Source organism: Cydia strobilella, chromosome 1 (genome assembly GCF_947568885.1).
Source record: "Cydia strobilella chromosome 1, ilCydStro3.1, whole genome shotgun sequence".
Classification (NCBI taxonomy): domain Eukaryota; kingdom Metazoa; phylum Arthropoda; class Insecta; order Lepidoptera; family Tortricidae; genus Cydia; species Cydia strobilella.
The window spans coordinates 3,926,291-3,949,909 of NC_086041.1; the positions used below are offsets into that span (position 1 = coordinate 3,926,291).

A 23,619-nucleotide genomic window follows, 5' to 3' on the forward strand; every position below is an offset into this window, starting at 1 on the left:
TGCCTCAACTCTCCCTTCAATTATGTTCTTGATAAATTCGTCGTGTTGTAGCAGGTGTCCAAGCATCTTTCCTCTTCTATTTTCTATGGTTCTCAACAAACTCCTCTACTCTCCTACCATGCGTAAAACCTCTTCATAGATGTGTTATATTATTGGTAGTCAAGTATAAAGAGAGAGCAAGTAAATCTAAACATTAGTTATTTATAGACTATTATCGCTTACATGGTATTTATGCAATCCGTGCGACACATATTTATGTTGCAGGCAGTAACGTATAGTTACTGGTAATATGTTCATTTAGGCATATAGTAGTAGTAGTAATCACTATATTGTACACAACACAGGTTTACAAAAATAAATTACAGTAATGGAAGTACAAAGGCGAACTTATCCCTATAAGGGATCTCTTCCAGCTAACCTTCGAGTAGATGAGTGGAAAACTATAGCCAGGTCAGATAGACAAACTTACAGGATGTACAAATTAATATTTAAAAAAATATAGTACAATGCATTCGTGTTTTTTTACATTCGAGCAAACTTTAGCTTGGAGTCTGTCCTTGCAAATGTAATCTACATTCAGTGTAAAAAAAATTATTGGCATTTGCATTAGCATTAGCGTGTAACAAACAATTCAATATGCAGGGTGGAAAAAAATCATGGGCCCTGGAGGAAAAGTGCCTTAACTTAGCTAATTTTATGAAATAAAACTATGAAAACGGATTATATCGCGTATATTGAATTTATAATACATCCCGACGTTTCGAACTCTTTACAGCGTTCGTGGTCAACGGGTGACTGAGGAAAAATTACAAAGTGCAAAAATACCCACATACTAAAATAATGAACAATCATAGACTACAAACTTTAAGGCTGGTTGTACATGCAAAATCGGTTCATAAGGCTAGTTATACACTACAATTATTTTCAAGTAAAGATATATATATACGCGATAAAAACGCGATATGATTGTTCATTATTTTAGTATGTGGGTATTTTTGCACTTTGTAATTTTTCCTCAGTCACCCGTTGACCACGAACGCTGTAAAGAGTTCGAAACGTCGGGATGTATTATAAATTCAATATACGCGATATAATCCGTTTTCATAGTTTTATTTCATGAGTAACTATCGCGGTAACCGAAGACAATATTAGCTAATTTTACTTAAAGAAAACATTCTTTTATTTTTTTAAAGAAACAAAACTGCATTCAATGTGCAACTTTGCACGCAGAGGAGTCTACAGTCTATAATATTTACTTATCTCTGGTACACACAGACACACAAATGAGAACATATGCGCCGGATTTCCCCGAATTAACGACATATATTCTCCTCACGTACTCTTTACCTGTAAACTATATCTCGCAAAAACCAGCTATTACTCAATCGTCTTAAGAATAGGTTTAACGGCAGTTTAGGTATAAAATGAATGGACATCTTAAATCACGAATGTACACAGTAAACTGTGCTCTACGACCAAAAAGATTCACTGAATGAGGAGGGGGGGGGGGGGGGGCGTTCAAATATTACGTAACGCAATTTGGGGGGAAGGGGGTCTTGTAAAACGTTACGAATTACGATGCGTTACAGGGGCGGGAGGGGGTTTTGGAACAAGGCATTACGTAAAAATGTTTTTTTTTTAAATAAAATAAAATAAAATACATACATAATCGCGCCTATTTCTCTGAGTAGTAGGCATAGACCACGGATTTACATGCACTTGCTAGTTGTTATAGCGGCAACAGAAATACATCATCTGTGAAAATTTCAACTGTTTAGCTATAACGGTTCATAAGATACAGCCTGGTGACAGACAGACAGACGCACAGAGGAGTCTTAGTTATAGGGTCCCGTTTTTACCCATCATCATTTACCCTTTGGGTATTACGGAACCCTAAAAATTACATGGTACAGATTTCATACTCATATATTCATACAAAAGACGTCGGCTTGGGTTGTGAATGTTGTGATCTCATACATACATTAATAACTTTGGGTTGGTGGACTTTGGCCTGTCAATAAATATTAGATAAATATGTTATATCATAAAAACATTGTAATATTACACAACGAAAATATAACTAAATACAGTCATAAGTACCTAAGGTAGGTATGACTATTTAGTTATATTAGGTAGGTTACGGATATTAAGCAAAATAACCATTAAATATACCTATATTTCAATATCTCAAAAAGCTGGAATAACCGTGCGAGGTATAAATTAAATTCACAAAACAATATTGCATAATTCGCAATTATATATCGTTTAAATGTTTAAATAAATACTTAACGACGCGATATCATAATAGGCGGAAATTTACGTTAAATAAATACATATATAAATACCTTAATAGCTGTATAGTATAGAAAACCTATTTGTGGTTATGCAATACAATTACAAATCCAACGCCATCTATTTAAAAAGAACGCAACGGCATTATTTTTTTATACCATGTCGGTGGCAACAAAGCATACGGCCCGCCTGATGGTAAGCAGTTACCGTAGCCTATGGACGCCTGCAACACCGGAGATATTACACGCGCGTTGCCGACCCTAACACTCCTCTCCCTCGTTGAGCTCTGGCAACCTTACTTACCGGCAGGAACACAACACTATGAGTAGGGTCTAGTGTTATTTGGCTGCGGTTTTCTGTAAGGTGGAGGTACTTCCCCAGTTGGGCTCTGCTCTAGATCTGGAATGACATCCGCTGTCCTGTGCCCTATCACACAAAGCGAGATGTCATTCACAGTGCCCATACCTCTCTTTTGGACGTAGTTTAAGGACATATCCGGGTCCGGACGCAGTTTAAGGACATACCCGGGTCCAAACATCGCAAGGGCATCGGGGTCGCATTTCCACCAGAGATTTGTGAGGATTCGTAGCGAGGGATGTTTGTTATCCCTCGCTACGCATCCTCACACATCTCCCGTGAAACCGCAGCCTTAGTAGTTATTATCATTTTCTCGTCTCGCTTTTTGCAAGGAACGGAAAATTGTAACAAGTTTGTTTATATAAGATTTTATTGCTTATTCTGTGATATAGTATGTCATTAAAATGGTTGACGTCATTCACATGGGTGGTAAAACGAGAATGTGACATTTTACAATCAAAGCATTTTTATTGTAGTACTATATCAACATCAACACACTACTGTTAAAGTAATACACCAACCATCATTAAATAAAGGATTTAATACAATAAAACAGACATAACTTGGGAAACTCTACCAGGCGACGCCATTACGGCGATGGCTATCTGTCAAGTCCTTGCCGCGCTATAGTGATGTGTCCATTTCCACCCAATACCGATTGTTGAGCAGTACTCGCGAAAGCGGTTATTACTACTTAAGCATTGACCAATCGCCAAAATTCAAACACATGTTTAAACATAAAAGCACGGGGCGGACACACTATACGTCAAAAATCACTTGCGTTTCTATGTGTGAACGGCACGTCTATACATGCGGCATGCATCATTGCGTGAGTTTGCTTAAAAAACAGTACTGAGCGGTCGGCGAAAGGTCGTCAATCTGCTGTCGCGGGGCGAGGTAATTCGAATCGGGGCGGGGCGGTGCGTGGCCGTGCTGTATGATAATACTATTACTTATTCTGTGGTACTACATCAACTTCAACACACTACTTAAAGATGACTCACGTTAGACCGGGCCGTGTCCGGAGTCCGGACCGAAGCTTCCGGCGCTTACTTTTCCATGACATGACAGGTGATCACGTGATGCTTTCCATAGAAAACGAAGCGCCGGAAGCTCCGGCCCGGACACGGCCCGGTCTAACGTGAGTCATCCTTTATCATTGACCAATCGCCAAGTGTCTAAATATTTCGACTTACCAAAAGACCCCATCCTCAATTTAAGCCTTATAAGGCAGAGGGATTATATTTCCCACATGATTTTGAACTTTATTTCAAAATCATGTGGGAAATATATCTCTTTCAAAGTGATAGGGTACAAATGGTACAATTCGTAATTTCTGACACCTTTATGCCTTATAGTGTTATTTTGTCTCTTTCTAACAAATAGAAATGTCAAAATGACGGAAAGGACAAACGATTATCAACTGTTTGTTAGATTTGACAAGTTTATGAATAATGCCATTAACCCTTAAATGCATGATTTTTTGTATAACTTTTTAATAAATTGAAATAGATGTGTCATGCTGTATAAAAGTAATAAATGTGATTTTGGATAGCTGCATATTGAGCCACGGACCATCAAATATACGATGCATATATACATCATTATGCATTTAAGGGTTAAGGAGCTGATCACTCACTATCCTTAGAGGATATAACCAAACGGAGTAGCCATTAACCGGCGTTCCCCTCTGTCTAAAAAAGGTGGGCAATGGTCATACACAATGTATGGACTGACGTTTATCTGACATGGCTATTTTTACGTTACGTATACATTTGACGTTACCCTCCCCCGCAAAAATCGGCAGACTGTTTTTTGCAGAAAATTACAGACAAGGCCGTCTGGTTATATCCTCAAAGCTCACTATCACTCTCTCAAATCAGCGCGTCAGACAAATTCCGCTCGCTAGGGCTGCTACGCTCAGAATGCAGAAGGGCTGTCATGTCACACGCTGCTTTAAGTATTAAGTACTCGTATAAAGTGCTTTAAGAATTACTCTCTTAGATCCACCATCATATGAAACTGCGTGCATAATTGAAACACGAAAACCATAAATACGTGAGCTGAGGGACACCTGAAGCGGGTGCGTGGAGTGAGAACCTGGAAACCAAGGAGTCTTTCGATTCCATGGTTCGCATGAAACATACCTGGTCGTCAATGTCCGGATAGAGCGAGTGCAGACGCCGAGGGTGCGCGGGGGCGGCGGCGGAGGGCTGCGGCTGCGGAGCGCCGCCCGCGGCGGCTCGCTGCATGCCCGCCTACTGCCGAGTCATTGTGGCCGTGATCCTGTTGAGAAAACCCACGTTAATAAGATTGCATTAATTTGTGACATTTTCAACCAAAATGGTACTTATTGTCGGTTGTCAATAAGGCGCTATTTCCATATAGCTTCAATTTGAAATCAACCTTATCGACAAGCGACAATGTGGTACCTTCTGGTTGAAAACGTCACATTTATTTAGGAGAATATTTAGATATAAGTAATGGAAGGCTTCGGAGGCGTACCTACGTCAAAGGACGAGTTGGAAGTTGTTGAAACCTAATTATTTGAAAGTTTCAATAATAAAGGCGTTTTTTATTATTTTGTTTTATTAAACAGAGACAGTTAATTTTTCCATTATCTCCTTTATTTAAATTAAATTATCATTTATTTCAGACAAAGAACAAGCTATCATTTTATAGTCTTCATCAGCAATTCTACATCACCAAATGCTGCTTTGATGACAATGGGGCCAACTGTAAATTGCAATTTTGATGCCAATAGACTTGTAAATGTAATGCGTTGTATGTTGTTACCTACTGTTATTACTATATTAATAAGTAATCAAATTTATTACTATGTTATTCGCTAAGTGTAATATCAGTGGTTGGTTATCCTATAGTTATTATTTATTATATAGAAACGAAACAAAAATAATCACTGAATAAGTCGAGTTGTGTGTTTTATCAGAGGACCGAGGCTATCCGGGCTCGTATCAATGCATTCTCGGAACAACTTGTTAGTTTTTAGGTGAAGGAAACTATAGGATGTAGGTAATCATTATATGTATAGCTTCTGCTATTAAACTAATACCAATTTCCGCTACCTAAAGGTGGTAATGATTGCTTTTTAGCGATCTGGTAAGGCCGCCTGTTGTTTCCCTCTACTTGTGTTGCTGTTTTATTTCTGTATTATTTTCTTTTATTGAGGTATGCAATAAAGAGTATTTGTATTGTATGTGTATTTGAAGAAACATACCTACATAGGTATTAAAAGATTTAGAAGAAAATGTGTTCCTAAGTTCGCCATAAAATATATAGAAGCGATTAGATGGTTAACAATATTGAACTTCTATAACTACAGCAACGGTCAAACTATAACGTTCAGATATTTGTGCGCATCTTGGCCGCTCTGATTTATGTGAATAACTAGGTACTATTGATATCAGTGAGCCGAAACAAACGCTCAAAGAATGAGCCTTAATGCGGGTTATTCCCACTAGTTACCACCAAGTTGTTACCAGTGGGAATTTTTTTCCCACCTTTTACCACTGGTAACTACTGGGAAAAATAATTCGGATCGGACAATGTGAAAACGCTCTCAGTCAGCAAAAAAATGGCGAAGCGGTTAAATTTATAAACACGCTCTTACTGCTTCAACCATAAAGGTGTGTATGGATTATTTCGAACATCTTGTCCTCCACCCAGCTACTTCTTATGACTGGACATTACCCCGTTATTCCAAGAATTAGGTTCTAAATTATTTTTTTATTAAGCAGAAGCACAGAATAAGTAATAGTATTAGAAGTCTGCTAAAAATTCACCGCTTCGAGCAAAACTAAATCTTGCGATCTTTTAGAAACTGGGGATTTTTGGACCGGTGTTCCAAAAGGTCGCAAGTTCGAGTTTCGACCGACCGAAAAAAATGGGGTCTACATTGTCCCCGGCGGTAAGACACCTTGGCTTTAAAATGTAGAGTTGTAAGTGTTAATTGTAACTTTACGTAATTTACTATCAAAATCTAATTATTTATAAACATGACTACAAACTATGATACTCCACAACAGACGATTCATTTAAGAATGTTGCATACTCTGACGTCACACGCTGCCTACTGCAATGAGTCAACGCGCTTTTGTTTACGCGGAAACTATAGTACTAGTGAACTAAATATTCTTAATCGATATTAATTATGGATAATTGGATATGATATGAATGGTAATTATGAAGTTGCACGAAAACGGGAAACGCGTTATCGAATACATTATCGAAAAGGATGTTGGAGTGGTATTGCTTATAATGATCTTATAATCAACTTGCAGAATGTCACTAAGCCTTATAATTCTCTTAAATCTCAATTACGTAACAAATATATGGGGTGCGTTAGGGTAAGATTGAAGGGTTTTTTTATGAGGGGTAAGATGAAAAGTCGTCCGTAATGCTTTGGCATACGGTTTTTTTTTGTCTTAGGGTGGCAGACACTTTTGGTTCGCTGTTTCATCCGCTACTATTGATTGATGTTGACTCAGTTGACTGTACCTACTCATGACTCGTGGGCTGTCCTAGCTGTCCTGAGGACCTATAGCGAACCACGTTCGAGGTGTTGCCTCCCTGTCACACTTACGTACGAATTTACAAGTGCGATAGTGAGGAAACACGTCGAACGTGTTTCGCGGTAGGCCCTCTGACTTCAAACGACAGAATGTCGAATGAGGAAGCGCCACGTACAAACGTCAAATTCTTATCAAACTTTGTCGCTGCTAAGTTGGTTCAACTTGCTTAGGCTGACTTTAAAATGGTTATTATTTTGATAGATTAGGGACACTAATTACTTCTTCACGCTGAAACAGCTTAACCGATTTATAAAAAAATTGGTATGGAGATATTTGAGGCCGGGCGAAGGACATATTTATTTATTTATTTAATATTTATTGCACAAAAGAAATACTTATCGTACAAAAGGTGAACTTAATGCCAAAAGCATTCTCTACCAGTCAACCTAAGGTTAGCAGAGACATTGTGGGCGGTACTACTACTACTAACAAAATACAATACACAAAGCTAAATTAAAATTTAACATACATATGCAAGCCCATCAAAATACATATACAATATATATAATACATATACAAATACCTAATATATACAATATAATATATAAATTATAAAACTAAAACTAAGAATCCTTCATTCTATCAGCAAAGAAAGCACGTACTGATTTCTTAAAAGCGAACTTACGAGTATTTGGGGCTATCATAGTTTTATATCTATTTTAGCGAATGACGTCGCGGGCAGAAGCTGACTTAAACAAGATCACACTTCCCACTCAACTGCATTAAATGCCCAGCAGTCAAACCTGTTCCATCGTTAGACAAAAAAGGGCAAAACCGGTAATGAGTAATATCAAATGGTAATGATAAATGAACATTAGGTATAAAAAAACTTGCTTAATGACCTGTGTGCGCTCTCGTTATAATTCGCGCGCTTTGTTGCTATGCTAGATTTGTAAAGCTGGGTATACACTTAACACTAAGAGGTAGTCCCCGACCGAAGTCTCGATTACGACTGGCTTTGGCAAAAAAATCGTTTTTCGGCCGAAGGTTCGGGGTTTCGGCCAAAAAACTGCCGAATTATTCGGACGTGCTGAAACTTCGGTTTCAGCGACCGATGATTCAGTTTCGGGAAAGAATCCGGTTTTGGTCGAAAAACTTTTCCAAAGCTTGCTAAAGGTGGTAAACATGGATGATACAAACTTTTTCCTATTGGAAAGATTAAATTTAGAACAATTTTCGAAATTAACATGACGCCAATAGCGACAAATAATTCACGTGAGTGTAACAGTTGTTATTTAAATATTTTAAGAATTTTCGGCGTTCGTCTTATTCTACAAAAATAAAACAATACTTTGACGATTTTGGTGTAGCGGCAATTTTACATTCCCCTGACGTTTGCAAATCAAGTCCACTCTAATGCTCTCAACATACTCTGACCAGTGGAACATGGCTTGTTGAGGCTGAAAAAATGGAATACTGACAAAACGGCGTGTACAGGTTTTTAAAGGGTCGGCAATGCGCATATAATATATCTGGTGTTGCAGGCGTCCATAGGCTACGGTGACTGCTTACCATCAGGCGGTTCGTGTGCTTGTTTGCCACCATATCTGACTATAATTTTTCCAAACATGTCAGTCGGGAACCTAACCTACACAGGTAGGGCCCACCATCCCACTAACCATGGGGCTAAGCGGTTAAACCGTTAACCCAGTGCCAAATTGTACTGTTAACTCCAGGTTTAACCAGTTAACACGGGTTAGTGGAATGGTGCAAGTGGACCTAAGAGGTTAATCTGCCAACTGTGTAGACACAACAGGAAGCCAATTAAGACTTCAGCACTTATAGTCCGAGTTAAAGTCTACAACTACACCCAGTTTTAGGTAACCTTTACCATTGCTATTCATGTGGGCTGTATAAATTGCCTCTACACTACACCATTAACATTACAGCAGGAAGTAGGTACACCTAGTTTGTTGTTTAGACATTGATATAAACATAGAACTAGATAATATATATGTGAACACTAAGAGCAACAACTGAATATTATTAATATGTACCTACCTATTCTTTTTGATACGATATAGGTACCTACACTAAATTTAAACAGTATCCCGTGGATAACGGTGCTTTCTAAGGTTCTAAACGTTCTGGGCAGTGCGCAACGGTAAGAGATCTCTTGGCGGATCGTAAAGGTGACTTTCGCGGCTGCATTACTGCCACGATTATGACGTTCATTCCATCACTCATTTTATTATCCCTTTATCAGGCTGTAATATAAAAAATGACAATCGAATGTCAGTCTTACTCATCGAAAATAGAACACATGTTTGAAGTGCCATATGTGGGAAATATATACCCCTTAGCCTGGTAAAGGGTTAAGGGAATTGACAACAGTAATGCAGCTGCAGTTGAAATTTGAACGTCACCTTAAGGATTTCATATCAAATCTCCTCCTCTCTCGGGACGAGGATCTTTCCACTAGGGATTCCGTAAAAAAGAACCCTCAAAGAAAGAGAAAACTCCTGAAAGTGAGAAAGCCCTTTAACCCACGAAGGAATAGGAAATCGCGAATGCAAACTGAGGGGATAGAAACCGGGGTTGCCATAAGAGTCTTTTTGATAGCCGAGTGCCGAGTTGGCGTCAACATTCGCGTCGGATTATTAAAAAAAAAACCTGCTCCGCCATGAGCCCACCACATTCAGTGGTATCGTTCGTCAAAACCCATAGACGTATATACAAGTAGTTATAGACGCGCCACCGAGCGACCGGGGGTAAGAAAAAGAATATTCATATAAAATTTGGGCAGCATAGGATATTTCTCTTTCACTCTTGTAAATTTCGGTATTTCGCCATCACCTACCTATGATGCCACCCGGTCGGTGATAAGGACAAAGCATGGCACTATTTTCTCTTTCCTCTTATTGGAATCGCAGACTATCTTTCTCTTTCAAAGAGTGTCAGGCCCTTGTCAAAACCACATTAAACACATTTCCGAATACCTGCGCGTAGATACGGTGAAAATTCCTCACGTCCGTCAATCCCTAAAGGGGCCCACTGACTATCAGTCCGCCGGACGATATAGGCCTGTCAGTTGTTCGGAACTGTCACATTTTTGTTCTAACTGACAGGCCGATATCGTCCGGCGGACTGATAGTCTGAGGGCCCCTTAATAAACATGGCAATACTAAAAGCATTATAATTACTCCTAATGCAGCGTGGTGACTTCCAGAATTAAAATGTACACTTTGAGGTCGCGCTATTTGAAGATGAGGCATATTTAGCCTGGATCAATAAACCCGGAAGGCTTCTATTCTATTATTAGGTACATATATTGAACTTCCTGCCCCGCACAGCTAAACCAAACCAAACCAACCAACCAAGCCAACCAAGCTTGTGCCAAATCCGACACAAGAGCAGCCGATTCAACGGAGCCACGCCGTTTTGCCGCATAAATAGTGTTTAGTTTTAAGTTTATATAATACTACACATGTTAGTCTGTAAGGTATTTGTAATATGGGCCTTGTTGCCTGATTTAAATTTTAAATTAATAAATAAACTATGGAATTAACTGTCGTGTCGCCCGCAGTTTCATACTCATATATTTTATTGCATTTTCGGACCGATTATCTGCTCGTTTGCCTCTATCATAATAGAGCGCGAGCCGGGCGCAAATTTCGTCAGTCATCGCCTCCCGGCGTGAACGTCAGCTGCCGCTCCGTTGGTGGGTTGAGGAATGGCACCGAAACGCGTAACACGGTCTTTCCACCGCGATACAAGATACAACCGGCTGACGATTTGTTTTATTAACAATAGCATCTAAACTACCATCTGACAAAGTATCAAACGGGAGGCGATGACGCCGATGACTGAAAGGAATTTTCTTTTTTACATGTTCAGGTGACCAGCTGACGGTCTTTCCACAGCGATACAATCAGCTGACGATTTTGTTTATTCACAATAGCATCTAAACTATCATCTGACAAAGTATCAAGCGGAAGGCGATGACAAAATAATGTTTAGACTTTTTTTGCTGCCACTCCTCAACCCACCAACGGAGCAGCAGCTGACGTTCACGAGGGTTCATCATACATAGCCGTTAACCACTATACGAGTTTTCGCCCGGGAGGCGACTGGTCATGGAAATCTGTTCCTGGCCCGCGGTCTATAAAAAAAGCTTCGTCAACTTCTTATGATAAACAGTTAGTGAGTATAAACCTTAAATATGTAGGGCAGATGCCCCGGTTGTGGCCATTGGCCCGGTTTTGGCCATTTTATTGTCTAACTAAACAATATACAATAAATGTATTCGTTATATATAATTAGAAACTCAATTAGTTACAACGCTTAAAAAAACGGCCAAGTGCGTGTCAGATTCGCGCACGAAGGGTTCCGTACCATTATTTTATAAAAACGGCAAAAAAAAAACACGTTTGTTGTATGCATGGGAGCCCACCTAAATATTTAGGTAGCGGCAACCGAAATACCTACATCATCTGTGAAAATTTCAACTGTCTATAACTATCACGGTTCATGAGATACAGCCTGGTGACAGACGAACAGACAGCGGAGTCTTAGTAATAGGGTTCCGTTTTACCCTTTGGGTGCGGAACCCTAAAAAGTGTGATGGTGCAAAACTCCCTCTTGTCTGTGTATGATCATGACTAAATTTGTAGTCATACTTTTGCATTTTTTTTCGAAAAACGATTTTTTCTGCTCTACACAGCACAACGGAGGTTCGAACCACGATTTTTGACCACCACACACATGAAAGATAAAAGGTTCCGCTCGTGAAGTCGTCGTCAATAGAACTTGCAAATATTGTAAACAAACCATTTTACCTTCATTACTTCGTAATCTCGCTCTTTAAACGAACAACCATGACCTTATCAACAGTCTATATACTTAAATAATTTATTTATACATTTTTTTAGTTAAATTAAATGTTAATTATAATATTTCAGGGAAAATAACCTTCTTAAAAATGTTAGATTATATGTCAAACGCTAACAAAGTCTGTCATATTTGTTAACATTATTTTGCAAATTCTATTGACGACGACTTTAGGTACCATCGCCCACACTGTAAACTGTCCATCGATGGACCTTTATTACAAAAGGCATAAGGTCCAGGGGCCCATTTCTCAAAAGCTTGTAACTTGTAATACAAGTGGAAGTCCCTTTCTAACAAAAGCTGTCAAAAAGTAACATCCGCTTGTATTACAAGTTACAAGCTTTTGAGAAATGGGCCCCTGGACAGTTAAAGTGTTGCTGTTTGTACCCCGCCAGTTTCCATTTTTAGAAAAGTAGGAAGCTACCTAAGCTTTCGCGCTATTCCTATTCAAAGGTACCTGACTAATTCTAGCATTCTAGCCAGATTCACTTCGGATCAATAACCCGGCCGGTGTTCCTATTGTTTTATTTTTTTACCCGGCTCCAGACGCTCTCACAGTTTTTGCACCAATACACGCTTATCTTGATTACGAGAATACCTATTATATGCTGGTGTTAGTCAATTCGAGGTGTTGCTGCGGAATTAGGGAGGTAGGGCTTGCCATTTATTCTCTATCTTATTTATACTTAATAGGTAGGTTTGGATAAAATTACCAAGGAGGATATTCCTTTTTAGGGTTCCGTACCCAAAGGGTAAAAACGGGAGCCTATTACTAAGACTCCGCTGTCCGTCTGTCTGCCTGTCACCAGGCTGTATCTCGTGAACCGTGATAGCTAAACAGTTGAAATTTTCACAGATGATGTATTTTTTTTGCCGCTTTATATATTATTTGTTGGGTATTTGTTATCAACAAATACTAAAAAGTACGGAACCCTCGGTGCGCGAGTCCGACTCGCACTTGGCCGGTTTTTATTTCATGACAATCCTACTCTCGCTAACAATATTAACCATATCATATCAACTTCATTGCACAATCTAGGCGCCTACGCAATTTCCTAACATATAATAAAATAGGTAACTATTGAGCTGAGCCTACTTCTAAAGGTCTAGGAAATAGGTTATTTCGAATAAATAGCCTTAGATATTGAACAAACGCCGGAGTTTACAACAGAACAAGTCCTAACATGTCTCACATGTCTTTGGAACAGAAACGACCGATGACTCATTTACGCGGCAGTATGTAGACCTTATTCCAAATAAGATATGGTCTAGGATTGTTAAGGTCAAAAAGTCCTTCGATGATACAGTTTAACACATCATTTGTGAATCTTATTTTCTAATTGATAAGTTCTTCTATTGTGCAGTTTTTCGTGTCGTCATTTATACTTTCGGATTTATGTTCTGTCTGCATTAGTAACAACGACACTAACTGATAGTGTGCTTTATATCGTAATAGTAAGGTTCAAGATATATCAGTTAAGTGTTGACGGTAGAATTAGTCACTTGCCTGAACTGATAGCTAGTTTCTTTGTGTATTGTGTGAATTTGTGTGTATTTGCATTGAATATGCAATTAATTCACACGGTCGGCAGCTGTTGGCCATGTGCGATATTAATGAGCTTGGGCAGAAGTTTAAGATCACCAATTAGATAAGAGATAATTTACTAGAATTTCTAGACATCTGCAGTCAACGTAACATTGGGGTACTTTGTCCCAAAATCATGATAGAGAGGGGCCCACTGACTATCAGTCCGCCGGACGATATCGGCCCGTCAGTTGTTCTGAACTGTCAAATTTTTGTTCTAACTAGTTCTTAAAAGTTCTGTGTACTATCAAAATGATTGCAGACTTCTCTTGGTCTAACTCTAGGTACTTTTTAGGGTTCCGTACCCAAAGTACTGCGTACTGTTGACTTAATGTTTAAATTAATATAATAATGCATGCTGTGATTGCCTGTAAGTGGGGGATCTTCTGTTGGTAATACTAATAAACAAAGGGTAAAAACGGGACCCTATTACTAAGACTCCGCTGTCCGTCTGTCTGTCTGTCACCAGGCTGTATCTCATGAACCGTGATAGCTAGACAGTTGAAATTTTCACAGATGATGTATTTCTGTTGCCGCTATAACAACAAATACTAAAAAGTACAAAACCCTCAGTGCGCGAGTCAGACTCGCACTTGGCCGGTTTTTTTACTCGTCGACTATAATCTGTGTATTACAACTTCATATGCACAAGGGAATTCACTCCATGAGTCCATGTATGTATTAAATATAATAATAATGGGTCAATCACATATTTTTATATATTTAATACCCGACCCCCGTTATTAATATATTTAATATGTCTGTGTCTCACGGAAGTTGTTGTTAAAACTGATTAAAGCACTCCATGTATGGTTGAAAGGAAAGGTTAATATACTGACTATCACACATACATCATGTAGCAAAACATAAGTATGCATTCCAAAGACAATTATATTGTCTTTGATGCGTTCTTTTCAGTATTCTTTGTGTTGTTTTCGGCAATGAGGTCTGCAATAAAGAGTATTTGTATTATATTGTAAGCATTCTATACGGAATGTTTTGCAGATGAAAATGTGACAACATTGCTACACTTAAAATAAAAGAACCTATTTATATTCCTGAGTAACGGCTAAAATTATAAATTATTTAATCACTTATAAATAAATAAATCACTGATGCTGGCATGGTGTAAAAAGTAAAAACAAAACTATAATTCTCAATTCAAAATCTAAATTCTAAAGTTACTGGAACAATCCATAAATTTTGAAACTGTTTCCTGTTTTTAAAATAAGTTATTTCACACAGTTATTGTTAGTTTTATTTTAAATTATTAGAAAAACATAGACAGCAGTTAGTTTTTGACACAATTTACATTTAATTTAATAAATTGGATAGAACTAAATAAAGTAGGTGACTTGACAGTGAGTGAACTGCAGTTTTCATATAAATTCCATATTAGCTAATCATTTTGACAGTAAAAAAAGAAACTGAATTGACTATAGTTTGTCAAAGGACTGTCTCATTTCAAACATAGACAAAGAGAATCATACTATCTTTGTCTTACACTAGTACTAGCACCCAAAAGAATTTTTTTTGTTCTTATTTACTGACAAGATTTGCTTGATCAACTATTGTAGGAAGGTACCCCATTATTTCACTGGCCAGTATTCATATGGTAATGTATGTTTGCATTAAATAACAACAACAAGACAAATCTAGTCCCAGGCTGAACATAAGCAGTAAATAATGTTTAAATACCTACTCCATTGAGCCACAGCAAACCATAATCTTAATGTGCACTCATACCTTATGTAGAGTATCCAGATTTTAAACATATACCTAATAAACAATCTAGCTAAACAATCAACTTGGTAACCAGACTATTACGGTAATTACTAAACCTCTGGCAATTAAAACCAACCTCGGACTAAAATTGTTATAAACATCTGGCTTTGTAGCAATCTTAATAGAAAAATTGATTTGAGTAGTTTTAACCATACCTTTGAATTTTAAATCCATCCATTGGGTTTATATGTCACAATTACACCAGACACAGTACTAACTGATCAACAATCACTTCTAGAAGAGATTATTTAAAAACAGTTCATTGCAAGCTGCAACGCGATGTATACAGTATAGGTAATCAGCTGATAAGGCTGTCAACGCGCGCGGGGAGCCCTGCTCGGGCAGCGGCCGCGCGACGTGCACCGGCGCATGCTTACAGATTCAACTCGAATCAATTAGCTGGACTTGTGCAATGCGTGCCGTCAGCCGCACCTCATGCACCTTATAGCCGCTCCGTGAGACGCCTCACGGCTGCGCCACAACGGCGATGCACAAAATCGAACACCATTACTTATTCACTAGTTGTTTATTGTCAATGTGCGGCCTACATGCGCAGAGATCATTTTATTTTCGTTCCGTGCTCCCACTGGCTAGTACTCACCGTCTCTTTCCATTGTCGTGGACGCACCGAGTAAACAACGAAACCTCATAATAAAACAAAATGGAAGTTCGCCTCGCCCGCACCGATATGAGAAATTTTATGAGCGCTCCGAACACTTCTAGCGAGTTGTAAAACGTTGTTACTATCCTATTGTAGTATTTTAGCAGCCCCCCTCCAGAGATTATTCGCCGTCACCGAACCGAATCGTTCACAAGCACAAAGAATAAATATTGTCCACTAACACTAAACACCACGAATCGTTTAGATGACGATATACACAAAATTCAAAACGTCCACTTGAAAATAGTAATCATTGAAGCGCTCGACATCCTGAGACACAACACCCACATCAAAAAAATCTACATGGCGACTGGCCTAGGCAGGCACAGGCAGCAGGCAGCCGCTTTCAATAATTTCCACTCGAACGTATCCCTGTTTCACTCGTTCACCATTCATTTAATTATTTCTCAATACGCGTGAGAGGGACAGAAACATATAAATATCTCCTACGTATGAATAGAAGGTGTTGTGAAGTGTCCCTCCCTGTCTCTGTCGGGACCGAGTTGAATGGACCCGAGACGCGCTCAACCATTGGATCGATGACGGTCACGTGACGCAAATATGTCGCTACTATCTCGAAGCCGCGAAAATTCAATATTCATCTGAAATAAATTACGTTCCTTCGCTCAATCGTAATATCTTCATTTTCAGCTTAGCTTAATATCAGTAACCTCAATACAGTTGCCTTTAATTAGAATGAACTGTACCTTATCGAGTTGTTATTTTCGTAACAACGAATTTTCTTTTGTTTCCGTTATTTTTGCATAGGTATTAGAAGCTCATCTGTTCTGTGTTTCTTCATTACATGTTTATTATCGTTTCTGGAAAGATGAAGGAAAATAAATGCATTAGAGGTTTTTCACACACGCTTATCACAAACATGTAGGTGTTCTTCAGCATTTACAATACAATATTTAGGGTGGGGTTACAATTGTATGAATAAAAATGGTAGTTGATAACAAAAACTTGTTCTACCCCCTGCTTCATGTTAATATCTGCAATGATATGTAATCATAATCAAATATTCTGATAAGTGACGCATTTTTCTACTAAAAGATAGTTAAGTATGGGACTATATGTGAGTTACTTAACTTCAAACTCGGATAAATCCATCCGTCAGGTCAGATTATGGGATTTTGGTATTAAGGTAATAGTGTAGATATTTGCTGAGGGTCGAATGGATTTACCAGTTTGAAGTTAAGTGACACACATATAGTCCCACACTTAACTATCTTTAGTGGAATGAGCTCCCTGCTGAGGTTTTCCCGAGGGGCTACAGTATGGGGTTCTTCAAAAAAGGAGTGTACAGGTTTTTAAAGGGTCGGCAACGCGCATGTAATATCTCTGGTGTTGCAGGCGTCTATAGGCTACGGTGACTACTTACCATCATGCGGGCCGTATGCTTGTTTGCCACCGTCGTGGCATAAAAAAAAATGTATCTAATTTACACATCTGTATAATATGATAAATTGATAATGAGCTTATGCCAGGATTCAATCATTTTATAGGCAAACTTTTCACGATTCATCTGAATTGAGGGGTAGGTCTATATATACCTACTTATGTGATATTTCTTAGCTCAGCAGTCAAGTTTATATTATTTCCACACGACTTCAATTTTAAATATCATCATTTTAACTTTTTATCTTTCACTGTTGAGCATAGGCCTTCCTTGAGTATATAGTAGGTATGGTAAAAGTGGCCCGCAATTTTCCGAAAAATTTGAAATGAATATAATTTTATATTCTAAAGGGTATTATGATAATTTGAGAAGCAAGGTAAAACAAAACAACCAATGATTTTAATGTATTTATTGTGTACGAAAATATGTCCTAGTTACCTAGAAGGTATGTTTTAATATTAACTAAAGAAAAAAATTCAATAATGATTCACAATACATGTTTATAGTGCATTTATTTATTTGAATAGCAACACTTTTACAGATGCTACATTGGTGTTAATCATTTTACAGTAAATACTTTGTTACAAAGTATGATATAAACAAAAAGGCTTACTTCAGTTTATTTTACCACAACTTAAAATAATTTTAAACATCTTCCATACCTAAGCAAGTGATAATCTACTGAGCTAATCATTAGTAGAGATTTTTGAAGCATAATTAATCATAATTATAAGTATGAACTTGCTAGGGCTATATTAACTATTAAGAGACACAAACCCGCTGCATATAATATGTGCCACCGCCAAAAAGCTGCTCCCATACAATTTAAAATAATATGCTTAAATTACATGAAATTTGGCATGAATATTTACGTAATATAAATCCATGTCTGGCAATAGTTCTCGTAGCTAATGAGTAGAAGTTTATTATGTTAAATTACTAAACACAATTTTTTTTGTATTACAATTTCTAGCAACGAAAACTAGTACAGATGTAGTGCATAATTGTTTGCCATCATATTATTATTTTCACGGAAATGCACGAACATGTTATGCTATTTTAGTCAGGCTCAATACAAAAAGTACTGAGGTTGACTGAAGTAGCATGACAAATACGAATGAGGAAATATGATGGCATACAATTATGCGCTACATTTGTACCAGACATAGGTATACGATACTTGAATGTTGTTATTGTTGAAATGTGTTACATGACAAATATCATCTTATAATGAGAATGTTGTTTTAAAATGTGAGTGTAACTTCAATTGTATATGACGGCTAGGTTTGTGTGACTATTAATTTGAAAATCAAAAGAATTAGATGCCAAGTCCAAAGACAGAGACAATACAATACATTGTCTTGTTCTCCCAGCGCACAGTGCAGGATCCATCGGTGTTGTTGTCCCAGAAGCAGGATGAAGCTGTGTGCAAACCCGCACCATTCTTCTGCATTATTGTGCAAGTCACTAGAACAGTAAAAGCAATATTTAAAGAAATGCTACATAGTTTTAGTTTTAGTGTTTACAAGAACGGTTTACACCAATTACACTTGCAATTTATGTAATATTAACACACTTATACAAAAGTAACAGTGTAGAAATTATTCATCAGCTCTTTCACTCAGTAAGCGAGGCACCTGGACGCTAGCTTAGACCAGGAATCAGTAAATATATTTACTTGTAGATCGTTACTCAGAAACCCGTTCAACGAGCTGATCATATCGCACAATGGCGAGTGGCGGAGTGGCGATCATAACAGATTCAAATAATATACTTTAAACTAGGTGTGCCAGAAGGCGAGCAAATGGAACAATAGCAAACAAAGCACGCCGGTGAGACCGGCTATGCATACATACCTATATATTTATAAGGCTTTTGTAGCTTCGTCAGTTGACCCAAACATGATTCTACAACCGCCGACGTCCATTGATTGACTTTGTTGTGCTGATAGGCAGTCCCTCCAATAGAGCTCTCGATTGCTTCTTTGATGATTTTACTCACATCGTCTACGATGAATTGATTCTGAAAAACATCATGACGGTAAATACGAATCAATACCCACTTTCTCCATAACAGAAAAAACATTTTGCCACGGCCTTACTTCTTCAGTTAAATCACTGCATTCTTTAACTTCCATGATTACAATAAACTGTTGTTTCAAATTATTTGGAAAAGTTTTATTTTGGTACAAAAACAACGAAAATTACGACGCTATGAATTCTACCACACTGACATGATTTTTGTGATATACGACGAATACGACACGGCGGTGGTATTTTAAAATTTGCTTTAACAATGTGACGTAACCGAATATAGCCAATGACGAGTCGTTAAAAACGCTTCATTTTATGAATAAGCCAATAGAGTAGTGATATTATATCTAGTTTTATTTAGTTATCAAAAAACTCCTATACATTTTTTTATTATTATATTGGCAGCACTGCTTGAATGTTGCCAGAAGAAAATTATAGTCTGTCAAGTCATTTCCGTCAGTAGAAAAAAGCGGCAAACTTAAAAAATGTAGGCACGAACGGTTATCGTCACATAGAAAATTCGAATTTCGCGCCTTTTTCTACTGATAAAATTATTTGACAGAATATACTTCTGTTTCGGTCACGAATTAATAATCTAGGTTTCGGTAGCTGAACTGAGTGTAGTTACAATTATGGCGAAATAAACAGGCACTGCAATAGCTTCGCATTAAAGTCTATTCTTTATGATACGGTTTCATTTTTTTTTCATGACCATGGATCTATGATACGGCCACTATGAGTGTTGCCAGGATATTAAAATTCCGAAATTGTAAGGGGATTCTAGTTTTGATGGAATGTAGCCTAAAGTTTGTACTGTTATAGCTATGTGATAGCTATTAATTACATAATTCACTCTAAAAAAAGGTTGATGCACAATGGCACATGAATAAAACTGTGGATTCTGTTAGTAACAATTGAATTAGCATTTTGTTGGAATAGTTTTTTTTAAATTAAAAATAAATAAATATTAAAGGACAATTTTACTCAGATCGACCTAGTCCCACGGTAAGCCTAAGGAGGCGTGTGTTATAGGTACTCAGACAATAAATACTTAAATACATAGAAAACACCCATGACTCAGGAACAAATAACAAATATCTGTGCTCATCACACAAATAAATGCCCTTACCGGGATTCGAACTCAGGACCATCGGCTTCATCGGCAGGGTCACTACCCACTAGGCCAGATCGGTCGTCAAAATATATTTATTTATACGTCATAGTTTCATGGAAGTTCGACGTTTAAAATAACACCTGCACTGCGTATGTCGCGACAGACGCGAATTTATAACGCCCAAGACGAATTTCCTTGCGGCAACACCTAACAGCGCCCTCTAGGTGGAATTGTGGTAAGTTAATCCGATGTGAAGGTTAAAGCAGTAAAAGACAATATGGCGCGTGTGAATGAGCAAGGCGCGCGAGTTCTCGAAAGTGATATAAAGTGAGGAAGTCTACAGCTGTCCAGAATCATCTAAAGCTAAGTATTTTATCTGCTTAGTGGCTCGCAGTGGTGGTATGGTTTCTCTATACGATTATCTCCTTATTTGTTTCGGCTTGCCACGGTCTCCGCCGTGGAAGCAATAAGTTTGTGTGAGTACAACTTGCTACGGTCTCCGCCGTGGAAGTTGTGTGGAGCCCATCTTAGGTAAGGCGGACTAGGTAATTTATAGATTATGTAGGAGGGTGGCTTCGGCTGCTGACGTCTCCTTTATCAATATGTAAGAGAGACCACAACGGTGGCCGACTCTAGGAGTTCTGTGGCCTTGGCTGCTAGGTTCTCCTTTATCCTGTGCAGGAGTGCAGAGATGACTACGGTCGCTTGGTATTCCATTATCAGCACGTATTATGCATGTACTGAGCACACACTTTGCGAAGGGCGGCTACATTGGTAGCTGATATATCCTACATCCGGCCGGGTAAGATGTGGCTCGCTAGTAAAGATGTTATATTTATGTGTGGGGTTAATTGTTAGGAGAATACCATGTTCATAGAGCAATTTCACCCACAGATCTCGGTGCGATAATACAGCCGCCATAAATTAAGTGAAGCAGAGACTGAGGCTCCTCTGGCCCTGGAGTAGAGCAGAGGTCCAGAGAGAGCGAGGATGAAGAATCCTTCATAGTATATGAAGGTATGTATGCTAAGCATTCTATAACTTTTACACCCATAGTAACATTATATTTGTTGCCGCCTTTCCCCTTTTTACGGTCTCATTTATATACCGTAGGCGGCTAGGGGAGAGGCGGCCACAATGGTGGTCAATGCTGGGATGCAGCAGATAAAGAACCAAGGCTTATATTATACATATAAAGAATGCAAAGCATACATCTTCACTATAGGCATACATTTACAATCGAAAATTATAGATGGCGCTACGAGTAGCGAAAGTTTTATATTTGATGTATACGTTTTAAGGTATTTTCTTACGATGTCTGGTTCGGCATTAATTTGGGCTCGATTAAATAAAGAGGCTGGCATTAATACTTACTAATTGAAGATAATTTGAGTAAAAAAGGTCATGTTTTTATTCGCGTAACCGGCAGAAAATAGACATTGTACGGACTGCCAACATGAAGAAATTGCATCATGGTGAACGGAAATGGCAGAAAGACGTTTCTATTAAAGATGTATTTATTTTCCAATTAGAAAGGAGAAGCTAACTAGCAAGAAGAATATACAGAGATAAAAATAAAATTTACTGAAGCATTTGTCTGTATTTATCAATTATGATACTTATTATTTTTATATTAAGTGATACTATTGAGTAATAGTACCTTAGAGTTACCAACATAATCGCAAGAATAGACTAGGCTAGACACCTAGGAAAGGCCCGAAGTCAGCGACAGGTGTTGCCACTTCAGGAAGACTACCCAAGAAGTCGGCGGAAATACATGGATCATCGGGACTATCAAGATAACTAAAGAAAAGGAAAAAATTTAGTTACTAAGTGGATTCGACTTTGAAAAGTTATGCGATAATTAATTACCAATTAGACGGTTAGGTAGTTACGTTGTAGCAAACTATACCTAGTGATAAAGAGGTAATATATTTAAGTTTATGAATTTAAGATAAATTGATTGTTTAATATTTTTAAAAGATTAGCACATTCAAAAGGAGTATGATAAGAAGGTAAAAAAGAATCATAATGACTAATTGGTATCTTATAAGAAATATACGCGTAGTAAATGAGAGTTTGTATACTCTTTATTTGCTTCGTGTATCATATTATACCTTTTATCTGGTTCCAAGAAATAGAGTCTATCATCATTTACAAGGAATTAGCTTAGAAAACGTGAGAATTTTCAACAAGAGTTCGAGATTCGTTCCGTATTTGATAAAAATTTAGGGAGAAGTTGAGTCGACTTTGGCAACATTGACTGCTGAACCTTACACTTTACTCGCTTCGCCATTTTAAATTGTTGGTGGCCGGTCCTGATACAGTCGCAAGCTTCCCCAAGAAGGCTCAAAATTTAAAGGTAATTATTGAGAATATTGTAATAAAAGGGGCTCCGACAACGGGGCAAGCGTGTATATATGTAGGATCTTCAAAAATGTGTACATTTACGTTCATAGGTACAGGGAATTCGCCGCCGCCAACCATACCGGACAAGACAACCTTGGATTTGACAAAAACCCCTGATTATACAAAGTTACTCGGACTAGACTATCTCGGTAAGTTTTTAAACATTTTCTTTGTAGTGATAGTACCTTATTCTAAAATATAGGTACAGGATCATCATTTACACCGGCGTGGTCGAGGACAACCAAAAAGTATTAAATTTAATGAAGTTTCTTTCGTTATTGTGTGAATTACGGGTCTATTTCATCCTTTTATTGAATTGTTTTAACTTTCTAGAAATTTACGAGATGAAATAAGCTTATACGGTATGGTAATAAAGTTCAGTCGTAGAAACTTCTAGAACATGGCGGATCTTAATATTTTCACAAGTTACAGGACCTTTTAGAACATTCTCACGGGTTCTAAGATAGATAGTTCGGTATTTTTCCATTTCATTATACTCTTATTGGAAATTCAAAATACAGTTAACTTCCCTTCTAATTGATCTTATGAGTTCATAAGT

General features: G+C 37.9%; 2 protein-coding genes across 2 annotated transcripts in view; both read right to left on the minus strand.

The window, feature by feature from the left end:
• LOC134753912 (protein capicua homolog) overlaps positions 1–16,431 on the minus strand; it is a 70,941-nt gene extending 54,510 nt beyond the window's left edge. The window contains exons 1-2 of the mRNA XM_063689916.1: positions 16,043–16,431; positions 4,797–4,935 (exon numbers count right to left, since the gene is read on the minus strand). Coding sequence (XP_063545986.1) covers positions 4,797–4,901 — 105 coding nt within the window. The 5' untranslated portion in view covers positions 4,902–4,935; positions 16,043–16,431. The remainder of the gene's footprint in view (positions 1–4,796; positions 4,936–16,042) is intronic.
• A 1,468-nt stretch (positions 16,432–17,899) lies between these two features.
• On the minus strand, positions 17,900–19,768 carry LOC134746524 (dynein light chain Tctex-type 1). Its single transcript, XM_063680973.1, has 3 exons — positions 19,606–19,768; positions 19,361–19,526; positions 17,900–18,971 (listed from the first exon to the last, which is right to left on the minus strand). Exons 1-3 carry the CDS (start codon positions 19,639–19,641, stop codon positions 18,823–18,825), a joined length of 351 nt encoding a protein of 116 aa, XP_063537043.1. The 5' UTR covers positions 19,642–19,768; the 3' UTR covers positions 17,900–18,822.
• Between the last annotated feature and the right edge of the window lie 3,851 nt (positions 19,769–23,619).

Excerpts from the sequence above, each read along its gene's own strand:
- LOC134746524 (XM_063680973.1), bottom strand. The coding sequence starts at position 19,641 with ATGGAAGTTAAAGAATGCAGTGATTTAACTGAAGAA. Across the intron at positions 19,527-19,605 it reads GCAGTGATTTAACTGAAGAA|AATCAATTCATCGTAGACGA; the intron begins GTAAGGCCGTGG and ends GATGTTTTTCAG. Across the intron at positions 18,972-19,360 it reads AAAGCCTTATAAATATATAG|TGACTTGCACAATAATGCAG; the intron begins GTATGTATGCAT and ends TTACTGTTCTAG.